This window comes from Tasmannia lanceolata, unplaced genomic scaffold, assembly GCF_043159265.1.
Source record: "Tasmannia lanceolata isolate RefF3 unplaced genomic scaffold, GAP_Taslan_0.1 ptg000015l, whole genome shotgun sequence".
In the NCBI taxonomy this organism is placed as follows: Eukaryota; Viridiplantae; Streptophyta; class Magnoliopsida; order Canellales; family Winteraceae; genus Tasmannia; species Tasmannia lanceolata.
The window spans coordinates 37,087,259-37,108,005 of record NW_027518692.1 but is presented as its reverse complement, the minus strand read 5'-3'; the positions used below and the strand labels follow the sequence as shown (position 1 = coordinate 37,108,005).

At 37.5% G+C, this 20,747-nt stretch overlaps 1 protein-coding gene across 1 annotated transcript in view; it reads left to right on the top strand.

Annotated features, from left to right (window-relative positions):
- Positions 1 to 18: 18 nt before the first annotated feature.
- The window catches only part of LOC143847019 (protein ROOT HAIR DEFECTIVE 3-like), a 28,939-nt gene continuing 8,210 nt past the window's right edge, over positions 19 to 20,747 (top strand). The window contains exons 1-14 of the mRNA XM_077355674.1: positions 19 to 157; positions 2,111 to 2,260; positions 11,001 to 11,067; positions 11,182 to 11,284; positions 13,617 to 13,687; positions 13,770 to 13,833; positions 13,921 to 13,986; positions 14,114 to 14,161; positions 14,250 to 14,312; positions 14,419 to 14,475; positions 14,570 to 14,728; positions 14,818 to 14,886; positions 14,976 to 15,067; positions 19,514 to 19,592. Coding sequence (XP_077211789.1) covers positions 154 to 157; positions 2,111 to 2,260; positions 11,001 to 11,067; positions 11,182 to 11,284; positions 13,617 to 13,687; positions 13,770 to 13,833; positions 13,921 to 13,986; positions 14,114 to 14,161; positions 14,250 to 14,312; positions 14,419 to 14,475; positions 14,570 to 14,728; positions 14,818 to 14,886; positions 14,976 to 15,067; positions 19,514 to 19,592 — 1,092 coding nt within the window. The 5' untranslated portion in view covers positions 19 to 153. The remainder of the gene's footprint in view (positions 158 to 2,110; positions 2,261 to 11,000; positions 11,068 to 11,181; positions 11,285 to 13,616; positions 13,688 to 13,769; positions 13,834 to 13,920; positions 13,987 to 14,113; positions 14,162 to 14,249; positions 14,313 to 14,418; positions 14,476 to 14,569; positions 14,729 to 14,817; positions 14,887 to 14,975; positions 15,068 to 19,513; positions 19,593 to 20,747) is intronic.

The following is a 20,747-nucleotide window of genomic DNA, read 5'->3' as shown; positions in this document are numbered from 1 at the left end:
TCTACAGAGTGGCTCTCCTTTAAAAAGTAGGTAAACTCATGCCGAACTTAGATCCCCCCTTTTCTTTCTTATAGTTCTGAATCTCCTCCAGCTTAATATTTCAGAAGATAATCTCAGCGTTCAATTGAGTCTACTTTAGATCAGAATTCTTCGATGGGTATACCGAGTTCTCTTTTCTTGATTTGTTTGTTTGGTTTTTCTTCTTTTTGGGTTATGAATTTGCTCTTGTTATGTTGTTGATCAAAGGTTAAGTGCTTTTTTGGTGATGGGTTAGAGTGAGACATTTTTTAGCTGATTTTGTGATCTGGGTTTTGGGAATATTTATTCAAAGGTTACTTGTTTGTGGTGATTGGGTTGGAATGTTATCTGTTTTGGATGATATTTGATCTGGGTTTGATTGTTCTTACAGTATTGGTGGGTTTTTGGATTTCTATTTTTTTTTTTGGGTGGGGGTGGTAAGAGTTTCTTGAATTAGAGTACCACATAGGTTTTGGCTGTATATAGACTCATTCCTAGGACCAATTCTTATGGATGCAACATTTTTATTTTCATTAAAAGGGGGTCTTGCATGCCTACTTGCCTGCTGCTTAGAAATATAGTGATTATGTAGTGGGGATGGGTGCCTGAGCTCTGTCAACCACTCATTGGTTATAAGATCTTGAATTTGAAGTCTAAATGCATTATGACACTTGTTAATAAGCTTGTGAATTTAAAGTCTAGTTACTTGGTAATAAGCTCATGAATTTGAAGTCTAAATGCACTCTGACACTTTTGAGGGTCGAGTAAAGTTCAAATTGCGATGAGCTATATAGCGTTACAAGTTGTGAACAACATTAACTTCCATTTTGGTATTACATTGTCTTTTGAGTGAAAAAACTCAACCATATAATCCGCACCTTTGGGCCACTATCCATTTTTTTAAGAAGCAATATCATTCTTTTAAGAAGCAGTGTTCTGGATTCACATATTTTCAGCATAGAGGTCAACGTGACAGGCAGCGACACAGCTTCAACTCTTATTCTGGTGTTACTTTGTTTCTTGAGTTATATAATCAATACCTCTGAGATATTCTCCTCTTTTGTATGAATAGTGTAGAAAACAATGGTAAACTGATGTTTCTGTAAGATCCAGATTTTAAGTAGCCTTTTGATGAAGAACCTTGCTGTGGAAGAGCCTGACTTATTAGTGGCTGGTTCTTTCTAATATGTTGCACCTATAATGGGCATCGGCGTGAAATTTGAAAATTTATTATAATATTTGCAAATTAAGACAGCCATCTGATGACCTCCACCTTGAACAATGCCGAGAGTCTACTCTAAGTTCTAATACACATAAAATAAAATCCCTTCAAGAGCCAATGATCTCACCATTCTCTGATTTAAAATGGATCGTTCCCAGAACACTTCCCTGCTAGCAATCCACACAATCCCTCCACCCCCATCCCACCCAAACCCCTTCATCCGCAAATTTAAAATCATTTACTTCTAAGTGAATGTTGCACTGATAAGTGAGAGTAAAGTCACTTGGTTGCATTATGGACAGCATTTCTTTGCTTTAGATTTTGAAAACACTGTCCAACCTAAAAACTGAAGTTATCTTCAATATTGTGCCCCATCCTAAAGGAAATTGAGTCCAATTGGTTGGACCAGTCCATGATTTAAGCAGTCAGCTTCTTGTAGATTGACATAAGATCTCTAAGGAGGTTTCAGAAAGTAAAGGTGTTAATCTACAATCTGTTTTGCTGTTATAATAAACTGCACACCACCCGTTTATCTCTCATCCCATTTCTTTATTTTTTGTTTTATTTTTCGTGTTTTTAGATGATTTCATTGAGCTCATAGCATACCTTTATAGCCTTTTGAATTATCCCAAATAAAAATTTTGATGTCAAATTGAATCATTGGTTGCAATGCCTTCTTTTGATCTTCCTAGTTGAACATCTTGTAGAAGTATTTCTTGAAACTAAAAAAGAATATCAGATTTGAAAACTTGTACCTCCAGTGGAATTTTGTTGCTCAACCCACTCTAGGTTTTGTGGCCTATTTTAGAAGTGTTACATAATCTTTGACATTCATGAATTATGTTCAATTTTTTTTTGTTCTCTTTCCAGAAATGGTTGATGAATGCTGTTCTACCCACCTCATTGATGGAGATGGTGTATTTAATGTCTCTGGCCTTGAAAGTTTTATGAAGGCTGTGAAACTGGCTGGATGTGGACTTTCCTATGCCGTGGTCTCCATCATGGGTCCTCAAAGTAGTGGTATGTGGCTAGTTTTTTAACTTTATTCTTTCTTGGGTATTTTGAAATTTCTTCATGTGGTGCTAGAACTTAATCCCGAGAATGTTCTTGAGCAAGGAGAATGCCATAGCAATTTCCTTTCTCCTTTTCAGCAGTATTGGCCAGGTTTCTCTTGTAGATAGTTTTAACAGAATTCTTAAAAAGACTACTTGTGTATTGTTCTGTATATCTTGTTAATAAGGTCCATATTTTTGAAATTAGTAGGGGATGATTTCAATGATTCTTAGTGCAAAAGGATGGGTTAATGTTGGCGCTTCATCCAGAGTTGTAGCTGTTATATCAAATGCATGTCGATGATCATATCTACGTATAACAGCTAGACATTAGCGGCCTATCTTGACGATAATCACGTGTTCTTATCCTTTTTGTAGTTGATCATGAAGCAAGCAAGCATATACTGATATGCATTTCTTTTGAATATCAATTTTGTATCTTTTTTACTTCTGCCATTTTAGTTGCCTATTAGACTCAATAAGGGGTAAATTTCCCTCATGGTATGTCTGCACATAGTGCAAATGTATAGATAAATTGGTCATACGGATGTCAAATGGCACTCGGCTTTGTAAATTAAGGTTTTCTTGCACCTATATTCTCTTTGATTCTTATGCCTCATATTTGACACTGACAAAAATCTATTTAATTTCTTAGCTTTCTTAGGATAAGGAATGTATTTCTTCCTTGTTTGTGTACAAGGCACCTTGGTCATTGTAAACTCCATGTGTGTTTTTTCTAAGGGCTTCTTCATAAAATGTTCTCTATTTCTCTAATTGTCAAGATGTTTGCATCTCGCATCTGTTTCCCCTTGATACTAGCTTCATACTTCTTAGGTTTGCAATTTTGTATATTACTTTGTTTTGCAATGGCTTTTCATGGTTACAATTGAAGTTCTTTGCACTTTTTAATGTTTTACGAATTCCTGTAACAATATCAAATCCTTGTCTCTAAGGTATGGGTTTAGCTTCTGTGATCTCAAACATTAGTGTGGCTTGGATGTTAAATCTTAAAAAGTTCTTCTGGATCTTATATAAAATTTACTAAATACAAATGAGCACTAGTAATAACATACTACTTTATGTTTTGACTTCGGAGTACTAACCACACTATTATAAATGCCAAAATTGGATGGCGATTGATTGATGGCTGGTAAGCTTCTGAGTTGGGAGGAAGTGGTGAGAGGTCTCTTCTCCTGCGATTTCCAATCGTGATGTTGGTAGCCTGGTATCTGTTTATTGAGGCCTCTCCCGCTTCAGCCAGGATTTCCTCTATCTCTGAATCGGTTTCTTAGGTCTCTGAAGTTGAGTTTTCTACCTCGTATACATTGGGTTCTTCATTCTCCTCTGCTGTTTCTGTCTCTGTTTCTGCCTCGGTTTCATTTTCCGTCTCTGTGTCGTCGTGGGTATCGGAGTTGGAATCTGGGGGGTTTACCCCAATTAGGGGTCTGCACATCTCTTTGTTATTGATTGGGAGGCTTCTTGTGTGGTCTGTTGGAAATGTGGAGACTGGAAGCAGAGTCTGTTGTTGGGTATGGTATCGGAAAATCAGTATCATCAGGAGCTAATTTGGTTCCTCTGGGCACTGAAGATGGCTTTCGGGAGGGAGTTCTGAATTATGGTGCAGATTCTGGGTGGTCTAATGTTAAAAACAAAAATGTTAGACGATTTGAAAGTGTCCTCAGGAGAAGAAAGATTGGGCTACTGGGGGACTGGAGGTGCTGTAAATGCGGCTTTAGAAACTTCAGAAAACGAGTGAAATGCTGGAAATGTAATAAGTTCTGGTCAAGTTTGGATTTTAATTTCTCCTCTCAACCAGAAGGCAAGTTGAAAGAGATGCCCATGTTCGATGTTCTGGAAAAGCCATTACTTGTTCCGAGTGTGGGGAAGATCTACCCCTCCACTTCAGAAGGTATGGCTTTTAATATTGAGGTGGTTCCTCTTAAATCGATCAGCAACGCTGATATGGGCTTACGGGGAAATCTTTGCGAGGGTTGGTCTGGGAATTTGGCGGCTTTGGAGTCTTGGTTATCTCGGAAGAGTAATATGAAGGAGGGGGTGGTGGTTTACAAAATTGCAGAACTGGAAGTTCAGATCTCCATTCCAAGAGGGATAAATAGATCTCAGATAATATTGTGCTGGAAAAATGCAGTGAACTCTCCTTTTGTTGACCTTAGGGTGTGGGGTGACAAATTTCCAAAAGAAGCCAACCCTTTTTGGTGGAGTATTGAAGGAGTTCCGCCGGAAGCTTGGTGTGAGGATAACTTCAGGCGGATTGGGGAAAAAATCGGTAAGATTGTGGAAGTGGACCCTTCATGCTTCGCTGGAAATGGCTACGAAAAAAGGCGTATTCTTGTTATCTCGTCTGGAGTTCCAGGAGAGGAGATTTCGATTCAAGTATCTCTTGATGGGACCATCCGATAGGTTCTTGCTTCAAAAGAATCGATTGAAGAAGTCGGTGCTAATTCCTTTGTGGGAGTTGATATTCATGGGGATTCCAGTTTCGAGAAGATTGAAGTGGGTGGGGATTCAGCAATATTTGGAAATGAAGAGATTTATGAAGAAGAAGAAGATGAAGCTCCTTTAATAACAGTAATTGCTCTTTTTAATGTTTTGAATGACATTTCTGTCATTGCAGAAGTTCAGACCTTGGAGACCGAGCATGGAGTCTCTGTTGGGGTGGCAGGGACGGTGGAATCGGTGCACTTTAGCCACCAGTTCTATCCTACGCCGCTTAGTGTGCAAGTTAGCACAGGAACAAATGGTGAATTTTTTGAATTTCAAAAATCGGGGTCTCCAGAAGGCTACAGGTGGCAAAGTTTGTGTGGCTTTGACTGTCCTACCTCTTCTAGAGTGGGGCCCGCTTCTTCTTTTATTAATAGTTTTGAAGACATCATTTGTGCTCTCTCCCCGCGAAGAAGCCATAAATTGGTCTTTCCCAATGTCTCCTCATCTGATGCTTTGATAAAAGAGCCCTCTTTAATTTTTGGCGATCAAGTGAGTGGGCCTGAAAAATCTCAGATATTTTTGTCTCCTCCAGACGTTTCCTCTGGGCCTTCGCGTTGGGCTTTTCCGGAAGATGATTTGGGCCTTGGTTGTCATTCGCCCAAAGCTTTATTTTCTGAGTCTCAAGAAAGTTTTCACGATAAGGTCCTTGCGAGTGGGATAAGTGCTCGCCTGGTTTTCGAAGACGATCGGGTAGAGGAGGGGGATTCAGAGCTTGCTATTGCGTCCTTCGGTGTTACTTTGGTGCGATGGGCTTCGCGTGAAGTGTTGTTTGAGCAAGATGGTGTGGATCGATTCTGTTCTTTGATTACTAAGAAAGGATTCTGTTTTCCCTGGCTCTGTGGCCCTAAGAATCTTTTGATTGACCTTAGTGGTATGTGTGGGTTGGTGAATCGTATTTTTAGTTCTCATAGGGAGTATCCTTTTCGATTCTTAGTCATGATCTATGCTGGGGGAGTCAATCATAATTTCCATTCTCGTTTCTACAGTCAGGTGAAATCTTCCTCTCTGTTGATGGCGTCCTCTCATCTTGGTGGAAATTTTGGGATGGTTCCCGTGTTGAACCTTCGAAAGGATCTGGATGAGTTCATGGTTGATCATACCTTGTGCATAAGTAAGAAATTGGGGTTGGCTTTTGCGGGTCCTGAGGAAGTGTATAGAGCTGAAATTCAGGTAGGGGAACAACGAGATGTTGGTAGGAATTCTTGCTCTAATGGGTATGTTGATTCTACTTCGAGAAGAATGGATAGGGAATTACTTAGATTAAAATCGAATATTAATTATGATTCGAGATCTAGTGGGAAGAGCTTTCCCTCGAAGAAGAAAGGAAGATCTTCAGGTGCTAGATTGGGGAAGTTGTCTTCTATTTAAGTGATATTATGAAGATTCTATCTTGGAATGTAAATGGTCTGGGGTCCCAGGAGAAAAGATTACAGGTTAAAGAATTGCTAAAAGTTTGGAGGCCAGAGGTCGTTTGCATTCAGGAAACAAAATTGGCCTCCATTAGTAGCCTGGATATCAGAAGTATGGGTTTTAAAAAAGAGTGGGATTTTGTTTTCTTAGCTTCTAAAGGGGCATCCGAAGGTTTGCTGTTAGCCTGGGATAATGTTAGTTGGTCTCGTAAGGAGGTGTGGTCTGGAGATTTCTCCTTATCAGTTTCTCTTCAAAAGGTGGTGAATAAGTCTGAATGGCTCTTCTCTGGAGTCTATGGTCCGTTTTCATCAACTGCAAAAGGCCATTTTTGGGAGGAATTGGTTAAGGTTAGAGAGTGTTGTTCTCATCCCTGGTGTATTGGGGGTGATTTCAATGAAATCAAGGAAGTAGGGGAGAGGTTAGGGTGTAATAGAGTCACTAATAACATGAAGGTTTTCTCTGATTTTATAGCAGACAATGAATTAGTTGATCTTCCCTTGGGTGGTGCATCTTTCTCTTGGGTCAGAGGGCAGAGTAGAAGCAGGTTGGATAGATTCTTGATTTCTGGGAAGTGGTTGGAACTTGTTCCAGAGGTTTTTCAGAAAGCGCTTCCTCATTTGGTGTCTGATCACTGTCCCATTCTATTAGATCCTAGAATGGAATCGTGGGGTCCATCTCCTTTTAGATTTGAGATTGCTTGGTTGGAATCTTTCCAGATGGAGGAGAGATTAGGGGGGTGGTGGTCTTCTTGTCATTCAGTAGGCCCAGCTGACATAGTTATTGGTAACAAACTGAGATATGTTAAGGCAAAATTGAAAGCTTGGGTCAAGGAGAGAAAGTTGCTAGATCATGGGCGGAAGCGATGGCTGGAGAATCGTATGTTAGAATTAAATGCTCTAGGGGAGTGTGGTTTGGCTTCGAAAGAGGTTTGGGAGGAATTGGGAAGGGTCAGCCAAGAACATAATAGCTTGCTGCTTCAGGAAGAAATATCTTGGCGTAAAAAATCTAGAGTTAAAGTGGATTGTCGAGGGAGATAAAAATACTGCTTACTTCCATGCTATGGCGAGTGCTCATAGGAGAAGGAACAGAATTGAATCTCTGGTTTTGACAAGGGAGAGAGTTACAAACAAGGAGGTGATTACAGCAGAAATTCTTAGCTTTTTCAAGGCTCTGTATTCTTCTGACGGTATCCTTCGCCCTATACCTCAAGAGGTGGAGTTTGACAGTTTAAGTTTGGGGGAAGCCGCAAACTTGGAAGTCCCTTTTACTGAGGAGGAAGTCAAGAAAGGTTTATTCTCTTTGGCCAAAGACAAAGCTCATGGTCCGGATGGATTCTGTCTGGCTTTTTTCCAAGCTTGTTGGGAAGTTGTTAAATCAGACCTGATGAGATTTTTCCAAGAATTTTTTGAAGGGCTTGCTCTAGACAGAGGTACTGGGGCAACCTTCATTACCCTAATACCAAAGATAGAGGGGGCTTCAAAGGTGTCGGAATTTCGTCCGATAAGCTTAGTCGGTTGTTTATATAAAGTGTTGGCAAAAGTTTTGGCGGATCGCCTCAAATTAGTTCTTCCTTCAATAATATCAGATAGTCAAAGCGCTTTTGTTAATAAAAGACAAATTCTGGATTGTTCTCTCATTGCAAACGAAGCTATTGATGCCTACAGGCGAAGCGGTCAAGGAGGGGTCTTGTGTAAACTTGATATGGAAAAGGCTTATGATCGGGTTGAGTGGGACTCTCTGGACTATAGTCTAGGCAAAATGGGTTTTGGTTCTCGGTGGAGAGGTTGGATCAGATCTTGTGTATCTTCTGCTTATTTCTCAGTTCTCTTTAATGGCTCTTCCAAAGGTTTTTTCAAATCATCTAGGGGATTGAGACAAGGGGATCCTCTATCCCCCTTTCTCTTCGTGATCGTTGCGGAGTCTCTTAGCCGGCTTTTGAGAAAAGGTAGCGAGTTGAGTCTTTTTGAAGGGTTCTTAATTGGAAGTAATAAAGTGGAGGTTTCGCTCCTTCAATTCGTAGATGATACGTTGCTATTCTGTGCCCCAGTGCTTTATCAGATATTGAATCTTAAAGCTGTCTTAAGGTGTTATGAGATGGTCTCGAGCCAAAGATCTAATTTATCGAAGTCAGGATTATATGTTTTAAATGTTCCTTCTTCTGAAGCTTCTGTTTTTGCAAGGATTCTGGGGTGCTCTTTGAATTCTTTGCCTGCTTCTTATCTTGGCCTTCCTTTGGGGGTGGGAAGACCGAATAAACTATTTTGGAATCCAATCATTCATAGAGTGGAGAGGCGTCTTGATTAAGGGTGTCAATTTTGGCTCGGGCTCGGAAGCTCGCTCGAATCCTTAACCAGCCGAGCCGAGCCCGAGCCGAGCCGAGCCCGATTTAGGCCAGGCTCGGCTCGTTAAGAATTTAATATATTTAAATATATATATTATATATTAATATATACACTAAAAGGGTTGTCCAGGGAGTGAAAGGGGGAGGCAAAATATGTCACTTCATTTTTGGAACCCATTTGTTACTTGGACCACCCCCATAGTGTAAAAAAAGTAGTCAAATTACGCTAGATAGGGCTGTTCAGGGAAGATGAGGGGTGTGACCTTAATATAACCCGAGCTCGGTAAGGCTCGCGAGCCTGGCCGAGCTCGAGCCTGGTTCAAGCCCGAGCCGAGTTTTTGAGCTTAACGACCCGAGCCGAGCCTGGCCAAGCTCGGCTCGGCTCAGCTCAGCTCGTTTACACCCCTAGTCTTGACTCCTGGAAACGTAATTTGATATCTAAAGGAGGGGGGTTAGTTCTCATCAAAGCAGTTTTATAAAACATTCCGATTTATTTTCTCTCTTTGTTCAAATGTCCTGTGAGTGTTATTATTAGAATTGAACAGATCCAAAGGAGGTTTTTGTGGGGTGGCTCTCATTCCTCTGGTGGAATTCCCTTGGTTAAATGGAGTTTTGTGTGCCTCCCTCTGAAAAATGGAGGGTTAGGAATTCAGAGAATAAAAGGCTTTAACACGGTGTTGTTGGGAAAGTGGCTGTGGCGGTTTGGGTCAGAACCTTCTGCCTTATGGGTAAAAGTATTGGGGTGCAAGTATGGGTTGAGGGAGGGGAATTGGTGTACTGCGGATAATTTTAAGTTCAAGGGTCTAACTGTTTGGCGGGATATTTTGAAGGTTGAGGTTCTATTCTCCAAAGGTATTCGCTTTAAGGTTTATGTTGGGGATAGAATCCGCTTCTGGTCAGATCCGTGGTGTTCGGTTGTTCCTCTTAGGGCATTATTCCCTGATCTGTATTTGGTGTCTTCTCAAAAGGTGGGATGGGTGGCGGATTGCTTTGAGAGGGTGAACTCGGTAGTGGTTTGGAAGCCGCTGTTCAGAAGAAACTTTTTTGATAGAGAGCTGACTTCAGTCCTTGAGTTGATGGCCTTGATTGAAGGGTGTTATATTAAGATGAGAGGGGTTGATTCCCGTGTATGGTTTTGGTGTTCATCCGGTTTTTTCTCAGTTAAATCCTTCTATCATCATTTGGTGTGTAGCGAGGTTGAGTCTCCTTTTGCTTCAATCTGGAATTTTTCTTGCCCGCCGAGGGTTTCTTTTTTTGCGTGGGCAGTTTGTTGTGGTCGTATCCAGACAATAGATTTTTTGCGGAAGAGAGGGATATTTTGGTCAACCATTGTCCTTTATGTTTTTCGGCGGGCGAATCCATTGATCATCTATTCATTCACTGTAAGTTTGCTCGAGATTTATGGGGTCTTATTCTATCTCGCTTTGGGGTATCTTGGGCTCTCCCTAACACCATATTAGATTTTATTAAAAGTTGGGAATGGTGTCCTTGGAAAAGAAAGGGTAAGCCGCTATGGAAGATGTGTATGGTGGCTTCATGGTGGTTCATATGGAAGGAAAGAAATTCCCGAGTATTTGACGGTGTGGCAAAATCGTCTTACTGGATATATATCAAGACCATCTCAGCGGTTATTTATTGGGCTAAAAGCCTTCCTCTGTTTCATTTCGTCTCAGCGTATGATCTTTGGGAAGGTTGGCAGACTATTTGCAAGAAGGGGATTAGCAAAGTCAAAATTATTCAACCCTGGCTCCCTCCTCTTGAGGGAATGTTAAAGCTTAATTTCAATGGTTCCTCTCTAGGCAATCCTGGTTATGCAGGGATTGGGGGTCTATGCAGAGATTCCAAGGGGGATGTTCTCTGGGCTTTCTCGGGCCCCATTGGAGTGGCGGACTCTAATGAAGCGGAAGTGAGAGCAGTTCATTGTGGGATCAAGTTTTTGGATCATTCTGTGTTTGATAAGGTGATAGTGGAAGAGGACTCCTCTAATGTTATTCTCTGGCTTCTGGGTGCGGCTTCTCCTCGGTGGCATTTTTTATCTTTCTTTGAGGAACTTGATGATTTAGTTCTTGCCTCGTCTATATCCTTTAGGCATGTGAGGAGATCAGCTAATTCAGAAGCTGACTCCCTCGCAAGGGGTGGTGTATTTAGGCCTAGCTTGGAGCAGTTTGATTATCTCCCTCCTTGATATTGTATTTTCTTTTTCTCTCTTTTTCTGTAATGTGTTTTGAACCAGCTCGGTTCGCCTCTTAATATATTCTCTTTTTACCGTCTCAAAAAAAAAAAATTATAAATGCCAAAATTATTTTTGGCACACCAAAGCAGTGAATGTTTTCTTTTTATTATGCTTTTCTTTTTTCACATACCAAATTCTCTACAGATTATTTACTACATCATTTCAGATGAGCTTATTCAAAAAGAGTTTCATAACATCCGTTACAATTTTTTTGGGTAGGGAAGAGTACTCTTTTGAATCATCTTTTTCGTACCAATTTTAGGGAGATGGATGCTTTTAAGGGGAGGTAAGTTTGAACATTTTTTTTCCTTACTTTTTTCAACCTCAACTTTGTTAAGTGATGCTTTATTTCAACTTTTTGAACGTTAGAAAATGAAGAATGCATCCACTTATTGTTCAGGTCTCAAACTACTAAAGGCATTTGGATGGCAAACTGTGTTGAAATTGACCCTTGTACACTTGTGATGGATTTGGAGGGAACTGATGGAAGAGAACGAGGAGAGGTATTTCTCCAAATTTTTATACCATTTGACCTGATCATTTTTCATGAACTTACCTCAATAAAGGAATGCATGATATTACTCGGTCATTTAATTTTAGCCATTATTTTCATGTATTGCTGGTGATAACTACCCAATTAATTATATTATGGAATTTATTGAGATCTAATGCTCTAATTCGGGTGTTGTTGACCTCATAGAAATTTGGCATACTACATATCCAACAAAACCCTATACCCTTTGCTAATATTGCCATATAGTGAAAACCACTTCTTGATGTATGCTTTAGTGAAAAGTGACTATATCATGCAGAATGTGTCTAAAAGATGCATGAAAATCAAGCTTATAATCGAATTTGGGAAATTTATTTAATCACAATGTTGCCAATATGGAGTTGACAATGTTGAAGAAAAACATGCAAGAGGTGCATAACTACTTGGCTGAGGTCCATCTTTCATATTTTAAACATTTTTGCCAATGTGGAGAATTGACAATATTGAAAGCGTGGTTAGAATCATATCAAGACTTGCCAAAGCACTTTTTATGCTTGGATGGGCTCCAGCGGTCGTTCATGGTGCAAAAAAGGGTTTCAACCCTCCAAAATTCTTCCTCTTTCCACTCTGTCCCTTCAATGTCAAGTTATTCTTTCAAATATACCATTTTTTGTAAGGAAAACACTCTTCCGAGCCTCTCTTTGGTGTAGAATCCTTTGGAAGTCGAAGAAATGCAAACAAACCTGAAATAGTGGTAATAGAAGGATTTGAGGAAGATACAAGTGTTTAAGAAATGAAGAAAATAGGGGGTATGATGGTTTTTATAGTCCTCATTTTTTTTTTGAAACGGTTTTCGCCCATTTTAAAGCGGGGGGGGGGGGGGATAAAAAGACACAAAATACACTTCAAATAGCTATAAAGAAGTTAAAAAATAGGGTAAAAATAATTGTTTTTTTTTTTTTTTTTTTGAAAGGGGGGGGGGGGGGGGGGGGGGTGGGGTGTTCAGAATGAATTTCTAACTAGAATGTTTCGTTACCCCTATTTGTACTGATATTGCCGCTGGTATGAAACATTTCTTCCACTCTGGATGAAACATAGTGGTATCAATAACTATGCACGATTCCAATTTATCTCTATATTGTCACATATGGGGATCTTAAGGTATGGGAATAAATTAGTGAAGAGCCTTCATTCGGGAAAAAGCCCTATGAAGAGAGTCCCCCTTTCGGGAGCACTCTTAAAAAGTTTTAAGTTATCAAATTTTTACGACTCAAAGACTCCTCTTCGAGAGGATTCATAGAAAGAGTCAAAATCCAGAAGATCTTAAGACTTAAGAGTCCTTCTTTCAGGAGGACTCCTAATACTATCAAAATTCAAAATTCTCTATGACCTAAAGACTTTCACTTTCAGGAGGACTCTTAGAAAGAGTCAAAATATAAAAAAAATTTACAACTCAAAGAGTCCCTCTCTTGCGAGGACTCGAGTTGGACTCTTAGAAAGTCAAACTATGAAAGATATTTATGACTCAAAGAGTCCCTCTTCTGAGAGGATTTTTAGAAATATTCAAAATATGAAAGATGTTTACAACTCAAAGAGTCCCTCTTCTGGGAGGAATCTTAAAAACAATTAAGCTATCAAAGTTCTGACTCAAAAGAGACTCTATTCCAGGAGGAGACTTAGAAATGGTCAAAAAATGTCTACAATTCAAAAAGTCCTATGTGGATAGTCCAAATTTTCTCAAGAAGAGCCTCCAAATATTCTAGGACGTCTTGAGAATATACAGAACAGACATACGTTTAATTTTCCCTTTTTCTGAGTCATTTAAATTGCAGGAACATCGATGAATAATTAGACATGTTTCCTTTTATTAAAGAATGTAATTAACGATCCAGAAGTCTAAATGTCCCACAAATTAATTAAAATTGCTTCTTAAAAGTGGGAAATTTGATCCCAATATTTCTCTTGCATAAATTTGTTTTGAGCAGGAGTCAAGTTTCGAACAATTATAATTCTACCTCATTAGCGTGGTTAATGAATTGTCTGGGGCTTAATGAGTCTTTTGCTGCTCCAATAATACTTGTTTTGTACTTTCACTACCTTTTTCTTAATTCTTATTCTTAAACAAACATCATTACTTTACTGAAACAATCAGGGTTATATTTGATGTCTGTGTTTGTTAAGAATTTATTTTTAGAATTTATTATTCACAGTGCCTTATGATCAACTTATGTTGAGTTATTCTCGGCTTTTAATTGGGATTCCGGTTGCAGTATTGAACTGAAAGTTGAATAAAATTTACATGCCTTCTTCTTCCCATAATGTATTGTTTATTTTATTTTCAGGATGACACTGCATTTGAGAAGCAGAGTGCACTTTTTGCTCTTGCGGTTTCAGATATAGTGCTTATAAATATGTAAGGGTATTTCTTTAATAAAGTCGGTCTTTCATCGGAAGGAGATATAAATATGTAAGTGTATTTCTTTTCATTGTTTTAGGTGGTGTCATGATATTGGCCGTGAACAGGCTGCAAACAAGCCTCTTCTAAAGACAGTTTTCCAGGTATTTTTAGATTCATATGCATCCAATAAATCATTAAATTTGAAATATGTCAATTATTCAACTTTTGTTATGAATTTGTTATAACAGGTCATGATGCGGTTGTTTAGTCCTCGTAAAACAACTTTGCTATTTGTCATACGTGACAAAACTAAGGTGCATATGCCAGCTTCTATTTAATATTGGGAGGGTTGGCTGGATAAAGCTTGTTTATTTCTATGGGCAATTTTTTTTGTGGAGTTGCTTTTTACATTGTCTATTCTTTTTTTATGTTTATATTCAGACCCCTTTGGAAAATTTGGAACCTGTTCTGAGGGAAGATATTCAGAAGGTATTGATCCAATGCTTTTGTTCTTTCTATCAATTTTCATGTCATTGTGTTCCTAATGATGTGGCCTTACCCGACATTTTGCATGCAGATATGGGACTCTGTTCCCAAACCACAAGCTCACAAGGCGACCCCACTCAGTGAATTTTTTAATGTAAGATTGCTTGACCTAAACCAATATAAGCTTTCTTTTGCTTTCATTACCCATAGTTGCTTATGTACTCGCAGTATCACGGATTTGTTATTATATCTATGTCCAGGTTCAAGTTGTGGCTCTTTCAAGTTATGAAGAGAAGGAAGAGCAATTTAAAGAGCAGGTAATTTACCAGATACAATTTATCACTTGTTGGAAAAGTTACTTATTTTGAGATGGGATTATCAGTTTTGACTTTATCTTAATCACTAATAAAGGTCGCAAGTCTAAGGCAACAATTTTTCCATTCTATCACTCCTGGTGGACTTGCTGGAGATCGGCGAGGTGTTGTCCCGGCTTCAGGATTTTCTTTTAGTGCACAACAAATCTGGAAAATTATCAAGGAGAACAAGGACCTTGATCTTCCTGCCCACAAGGTCATGATGGAAATAATCTCTTGGTGTTGACTTTTTTTCTTGGTGTTGACCTTTTTCTTGGTATTGACTTTACATCACTCTATTTGTAGGTTATGGTTGCCACTGTACGTTGTGAAGAAATCGCCAGTGAAAAGTTTTCTCAATTAACAGCTAATGAGGTATTTGATTTTAATAATATACTGTGTCACATTTGCTTCACAATGTGAAACTTTTAATGCAACCAGAAAATTCTTTGCAAACATTACAGGTTTGGCTTCGGCTGGAAGAGGCTGTCGAATCTGGCCTAGTTCCAGGCTTTGGAAAGACGCTCAGTTTAATGTTGGACAATTGTCTATCAGAGTGAGCATTCTTCCTTTGCCCAAAAAATGGAAATAAATTTGTTTGTCCAGTTTCTGTGATGTGGTTTTAACTGGACTTGTGATACTTCAACTTTGTGCTTACTGCCTGTCAGCATTTTTCAGATATTGGATGAACATGTGATACGAAACACTAGTTTTACCATGCCAATTCACTTTCAGACTTTTCATAGAAACTGGTCTCATGCACACATATTATGGTATATACTATAAAAAATTGTTGTATACCTTTAGAACTTTTTTGGATTCTTCTCTACTATGAAATAAGCAATTTTCTATCCATCATAAGTAACCTATTTTAATCACTATCTGTGCTGAGATCTGTGTCTGCCTCTGGGGATCCTGATTGAACTATGACTGGATTCCATCCTTGAGGTATTGTCTCAGAGTGTTCATAAAAGTGGATATGCAATTACTCCAAGCATGTGTTGATCTCCGGGTTGAAAAACAAAGATATCTCTAATCTCTCAAAAATAGGATCAATCAGGATGTGCAACAAGCGTCAATATGAGATGCAAGAAGCACAAAACACAAACAAGAAGCATAATATTTACGTGGCTCAACAGTGTGCCCACGTCCACGGGAGAGAAGAGTTTTCATTATATCAATTAGGGTCACAAAACACTCTCTCTCAGTGAAGAATACACCCCAAATGACCAATTAAAAAGAAAGAAAAAAGAATATGCCCCAAAAGTCAATCACCTGTAACCCTAATATGTGGCTCATATATATTAATGTGACTACATTTACCAAAATACCCTCATAAAGTAAATAAAAAATTGAATTTTTCTTACAAGGCGTTGCCCTGGAAACCCATCAAGGGCACGCTGCTCCCTACACTCCTAGCTCGACCTGAGTGCGTCACGCACATTAGTTTGTGTAACGACCCGATTCCCGTGACCGAATCGCTACAAGCAAACATCAGTCAAAATACTCACAATATATATATATTTTTTTAAAACAGACCATCTATGAAACTTAAACAACTGCCATTCTTATTCCATTTCAAAATATCTCCTTACAATAACTTGAATTTAAAACCAATTTATTCAATGAAGTAAAGTCTCGAACTAGTCAATCTAAAATAAAATCAAAGGGGTTGACGAAGGGTATCGTCTTCCTTAATTATTTGCTCCCACCATCCTATGCTCCTAGACGTCCTCGTGCGCAAACGCACCCTCATTAGAATTCTCTAGCCCTGGGAGAAAATAGAGTCAGCAGGATGATAGAAACTGAACCAGTAGGAGAATTCAATTTAAAACAACATTTCAAGATCCATATTATAGATAAGACAATATGAATTTTTCAAAATAATAATTTACCAAAATCTTCAGCAACTGAATAGAAAAGTCATTTATGATGATCAGATGTACTAATAACTGAAAGAGAATATTTAGAACAATTATAAATTTACCACATTCTTATCATAACAATTTCATTTAAACCCAGGGCACTCCAGCTCCCACTTGCTTGTTGCCCTTGCCAACACGGTCGATTCCGTGGGGACTTATTACGATAGATCATACCGCCTAGGGACTCTTGGTCTCCGTAGGATTCCGACATCAACTGGGAGTTGCGCGGTTCTCCCAAGTTGTATAACTTTTATTACGGGGATAACTCAAGGTTTCCCATCACCCTTTCCCATTTCCTCTTTGGATATTTCTTATATTTCCAAACTGCTTCATGTATTTGACAAATACAATTAAACTGATAAATCTTTATTAGAAATCAGATTCCATTAGAATACAATAGACAAAATTTCATTTATCATAGACTAGTTTAGAAAACATAAAGAATTAGATACTTCACCATTCTTGTTGTATAACTTGAAAACCATACGAGCAAAGTTTAGCTATCACCTGCCTTTTCCAACCGACGGTGTGAGGAAGTTTTTAAGAGACAAATCCGAAGTCTCTAGAAATAAATGAGAAAGACGCCCTGCATAAATTTCATATCAACAACGTTAACCATTTTCTTCCTACTACTATGTTTGTCTTTCAAATTAATTACGTCTTACTCGGGTGTTAGAATTTTATTTATTTATTTACATATTTACATATATATATATATATATATATATATATATATTTCTCAGCTTATTTATGCAATGAGTACTTAATTAATTTAAGGTATTGATGTAATAAATTAACTTGTGTGAAAATTATTTGATTTGGCACTGCACACAAAGTTGCTGCCCTGTTCGAGCGAAATTGCACCTATTTCACTACGGTTCTGTCTTGTTTGGGGCATCAAAAGCACACATTTAGAACACTTAACTGCTGTCTAGTTTTGGCCATAATTCTATACATTCAAAACCTTATATTGCTGCCCAGTTTTGGGCATTAAAATACGGTCATGAAAGACTCTATTACTGCCCTGTTTTTGGGCAGAAAATACGCACAATAAATACCATTTTGCTGTCCCGTTTTGGGACACAAAGCACACACTACAAACCATTATGTTGCTGTCCCCGTTTGGGACAAAAACACACACACGGAAACACTATGATGCTGTCCCGTTTTGGGACGAATCAAAATACTATGTATATATATATATATATATATATATATATATATATATATATATATATATATATATATACTGATTGGTTAATATTTCATTCGAAATTTTATATTTATATGTTATTAAATTCAAAACACTAATAACATGTATATGTACTTTTGGGTCTAGGTTTTATGTAAAAATCCTTTGCATATACAAAAATTTTTTATTTTATTTTATTTTTATCAATAGACTCTATCCTAAATAAATGGGTCCACATACTGTTGAGAAAAATCGAACCCATAGATCAAATTTGATCATACAAAAAAAATGTCTTTTGTGACCCTTCAACTGTTGGAAAAATAAATAAACATATAAAGGTTTTATTCGATTAACATATGATCACTCAACTATTTGAAATCAAAACCATACAAACAATAATAAATTTCATTTGATAAACACACTAACTGTTGAATAGTGAATCTCTATTATCATTTTTTTTTATTTATTTAAAATTTAGTGGGCTTCCACTGTTGAGAAATCAATCTATTAAAAGTATCATATACTTACTTGGAATGTGTTTGAAACAAGGAGACCAAGGTTCACGTCTTGTCTTCACTTTTCTCCGCTTCTCTTTATCTTTCCTACGACTGTTGATGTGTGTGTGAGAGGAGAAAGGAAGAACACAACTTGGGCAATGATATAGAGGAAGAGGGAGTGGGAGAGAGAGAGAGAGAGGGTGTGTTGGGCGTCCAAATCTATATTCCCTCTCTCCTAAATTTCGAATTTTACTTCCCTTTTTCCCCTCCTAATTTAGAACTGATTTATTGTCTTTCTAATTTACTGAAGATTAAATTTAGATCTTGCTATATTTATATTCCCTCCTTTACAGATTTCAAATAAAAGTTGCCTTAATTTAAATTAGACATTCTAGTAAGATCACATGTGTGGTCCACTTTCCCTTTATGGAATTTTGACCACCCATTAGGGTGTTTTGAAAAAAACGTATTTAAGGAAATATTTTCTAGGAAATCTTTTGTACATAACCTAGAAATTCCTAGATTTAATAAAGGCCTTTGATCATGGATAAATAAGATCCTCAAGATCTAACCATTGATCATAGGATCCGAGGCTACCATTAGACATCTTAAAATAATCGACCCTTTATGGTAGGGTCGGTTATTACAGTTTGTCAGGGTGTTGAATCACACTGCCAGAATACATGACATTTGCAAAACACTTTAGATATTAACTGTAGTTCATGTTGAGGTGAGACTTAATATCATTATATGATTTACCTATGACTTCTGAATCCATTAACGATGTCATATTTGGAGGACCTTTTTTTCATATTTTCACTTTGCACGTCTTCTAAGTTTCTCATCACATTGTTGCTTGTGATTTTTCATCATATATTTTTCATTTGGGTGTGCTAGCCCAGTTTCTTTTAGTTTTTTATAATCTTATTTTCACTTTTGCTGGATTTTACGTAAATATTGCAAAGAAATAGATACATAGTGTCACAAATAATACTGAAGATACTAATTGGATATATGTGCTAAAGGCAAAAGTTGTTAAAAAAAATTATACTTTTCCTAAATATAAGTAAGCTACTACTTAATAAAATTAGCTATTCATGCTACCACGGACTTTGTGGGTTGAATTGTTGTAATATTCATACTCATATTATACTTGAATCACTTCATAGACATAATTCATTACTTGTGTCCAACATCTTATGAATGGAAAATGAATCTAGAACCTGAATTTCTCCCTAGAATTTAAAATACTAAGTTTGTAACGGGAGTCTAATTATTGAAAGAATGTGTTTGTTAACATTACTATTTTTATTATTGTAAGAGTAGCTTGCCAATCTAATATCGATATATCTAATTCTAACACCAAAACATGTTATCCTCTTATTTAGGTATGACATTGAAGCTAATTATTTTGAGGAAGGTGTCAGAACTGCAAAGCGGCAGCAGTTGGAAGCAAAATTGCTGAATGTATGTTATTAATACCTCTACTCTTCAAAGAATCCATAGGTTTGTCCTTTTTATATTGGATGAGTAACTGTGTATCTATCCACAATGAAATAGAAGTTCTCAATACCATTTCCATAAACATAATTGGCATTTCCTCTATTTTCTAGTGGTCTTCGGTTTTTTTGTTAGTAAGATTTTCTGGAACTATATATTCTCTAGCTTCTAATTCTTATACAATTTCCTGCACATTTTTCCTTCAAATCATATGCTATGTGCGTGCTTCCATTTTACTCATGACTACAGCTTTGGAAGTTACTGATTTTTTTTTTCTTTTGGAAGTTACTGATTACAGCTTTGGAAGTTACTGATTCTTAGAGGGTTTTCCCTTTGCTATTTGTGTATATGCTAAGTCTTTTAGTAAACAGAAACACTTGAAAAAATTGCCTTTATCTAGAAATCTAGACACTTCTCTTTTGTTGAATGGTTATAGAAAGCTAAACTTAGCCAACAAAATATCAACTATTGAATCCTCCATTATTGGTTGTATCTAAGATAGGGAAAATGGATAGCCAAAGGAATATAAAAGCAAAATGTTTACTAACTCGAATTTTAAATAAATCTATCCATGTATCTCACTCGACGCCTTTGGCTGCTTCCAAAAAATAATCTCGAGGAGACTGCTTCAATCCAATAATATAGGGAAGAGGAGAGGAGTGAAAGTACAGGGAAGAGAAGGGAAGAGGAGAGAGAATTTGTGGGAGAGATACTCCTTTGATTAAGTCATCATATAACAGATACAAGATGACTTATATACAATCATGAACCAAATGACTAAACTACCCTTAATTGAGGACAGCACTATAAACTGTAGCATATACAAGAATCAGTACTTTTGTTTTCCCTGATCAGTGTATATGAGGTTTGCATAAATAAACAACGATTTGTACTTTCTTTCATGTATGCCATTTCATGAAGTTAAAAATGTACAAGATATTAAGTTATGAGTGGACCTTATTTAAAATGAAGTTCTTGACTATGTTAACATGCAGGGGTAACAATACTATAAATCATGTGTTGAGCAGAATTTAGAAGGTCCTTCACCTAGGTATCCACTTTGAGAAAAACTTTTATATGCTTCCAAGATACAAATAAAGCGATTGTAAATGTTCATTTTAA